General features: G+C 38.8%; 1 protein-coding gene across 1 annotated transcript in view; it reads right to left on the reverse strand.

The window, feature by feature from the left end:
- LOC106878446 (nuclear pore complex protein nup43-like) overlaps positions 1–1,601 on the reverse strand; it is a 2,722-nt gene extending 1,121 nt beyond the window's left edge. Inside the window, exon 1 of the mRNA XM_014927656.2 lies at positions 917–1,601. Coding sequence (XP_014783142.2) covers positions 917–1,247 — 331 coding nt within the window. The 5' untranslated portion in view covers positions 1,248–1,601. The remainder of the gene's footprint in view (positions 1–916) is intronic.
- Positions 1,602–1,607: the final 6 nt, after the last annotated feature.

Here is a 1,607-nt window from a genome sequence, read left to right on the forward strand (position 1 = left end):
GATTTGAATTAGATTTAACTGCTATTTCTAGCAGGTCGAACGCTTTTACTAAAAGTTTCGTTATATGTTATTTCGATGGTGGTGGTGGTGGTTTTGGTACGAACGATGGTGCAAAGCCTTAGGTGTTTGGGTACGTATATTTAAGTTCTGATTTCAAACCCCGACGATGTCGAACTTTGCCTGTTAGCCACCTGGAGTCGATAAAATAAAGTACCGTTAAATACAGAAGACAGTTTTAATCAAATTCATCCATTCAATTTGAAGGCACACCTACACAAGTGTGCCCCCCTCCATCAATATTTGTTTCTATATAACTTTCAGAAAAATTAATATTTTTTAATGAAATTATCTACAAATGTTTTACAGGTGGTGTAGAATACGATTATTTTGGGAATTTTTTGTGTAAAAAGAGAAAAGAAAGGGAAAATGGTAATCACACATACATACTAACAAACAGCACATATTTCCAAAATTTCAAGTTTCATTTTATAGATTTATGTGATGTATGTATATTATCATATTTAATTCCGATATAATCATAATCTACACCATCTGAAAGGTATTTGTAGAAAATTTCATTAAAAAAATACCAATTTTTTTCGAAAGCTATGCAGAAACGAAGTCGGTGGAGGGGTACGTTTATGTGGGTATGCCAACAAATTGAAAAGATTGATGTTTCTGATGGTACTTTATTTTATCAACCTCAGATGGATGGGTAAAAGACAAAGTCGACATCGGCGGGATTTGAAGTCAGAACTTAAACAGACGTACGTAAACACCGCTAGGCACTACCTGTTCTGCCCTGGCACCATCGTTCATACCAAAACAATTACGACCACCACAATTAGAAGAAACGCGGTTTCTACTGTGTTAGTCGAAAGGAGACAATGTTAAACGATAAAAAATCTTCACTTACCTCGGTCCCTCGCTCGGGTTTTCATTTTATCCAGATTGTAAACCTCAATCACGAAGTTATTCGGCGTGTCCGGAGGCCGAGGGGCCTGGAAACCATTAGTGGCCATCAGAGCAGGGTTAGTGGTCAGCTTGTGGTTTTCCACGGAAACGGGTAGAGAACCGGGTAGTGAGGCCACGCCGGACGACACGACTGTGTTCACACTGTTGTTGTTGTTGTTAATGTTGATGTTGTTCTTGCTGTGATTAGCGTTGTTATTGTCGGTGTTGTAATAGCTGTTGTTGAAGTGGTCACCGGACAACAGGGAGATGTTAACACTCTCTTTTCTTTCCATTTCAGTCTCTGAATATATTTGCTTACGGCGATCTTCACTTGCGTTGGTGTTGACGATGTTGGTTAACCCCAGGTCAATCCTAGACGGACAGACCTATAATCAAATACATCCAAGTGGCCATCCCGTAGGCCTGTTGTCAAAGTTGATGCATATTTAATACTACATTATCCAACATGTCCTTCTTTAAAGACAGTACCGGTATAGATTAACAGAGATGTCGATGCTATTTCTCACAAGTCATGGAACTAATGGATCTTTTTGTTGTTATTGTTGGTGTTATGTAACTCACTGAGTCCTAGGTCAACCCTAAGAAAACAAATCTGCAATCAAAAGGTTCCCAATTCACGATCATCGCGTTTT

Source organism: Octopus bimaculoides, chromosome 30, assembly GCF_001194135.2.
Source record: "Octopus bimaculoides isolate UCB-OBI-ISO-001 chromosome 30, ASM119413v2, whole genome shotgun sequence".
NCBI classification, from domain to species: Eukaryota; Metazoa; Mollusca; class Cephalopoda; order Octopoda; family Octopodidae; genus Octopus; species Octopus bimaculoides.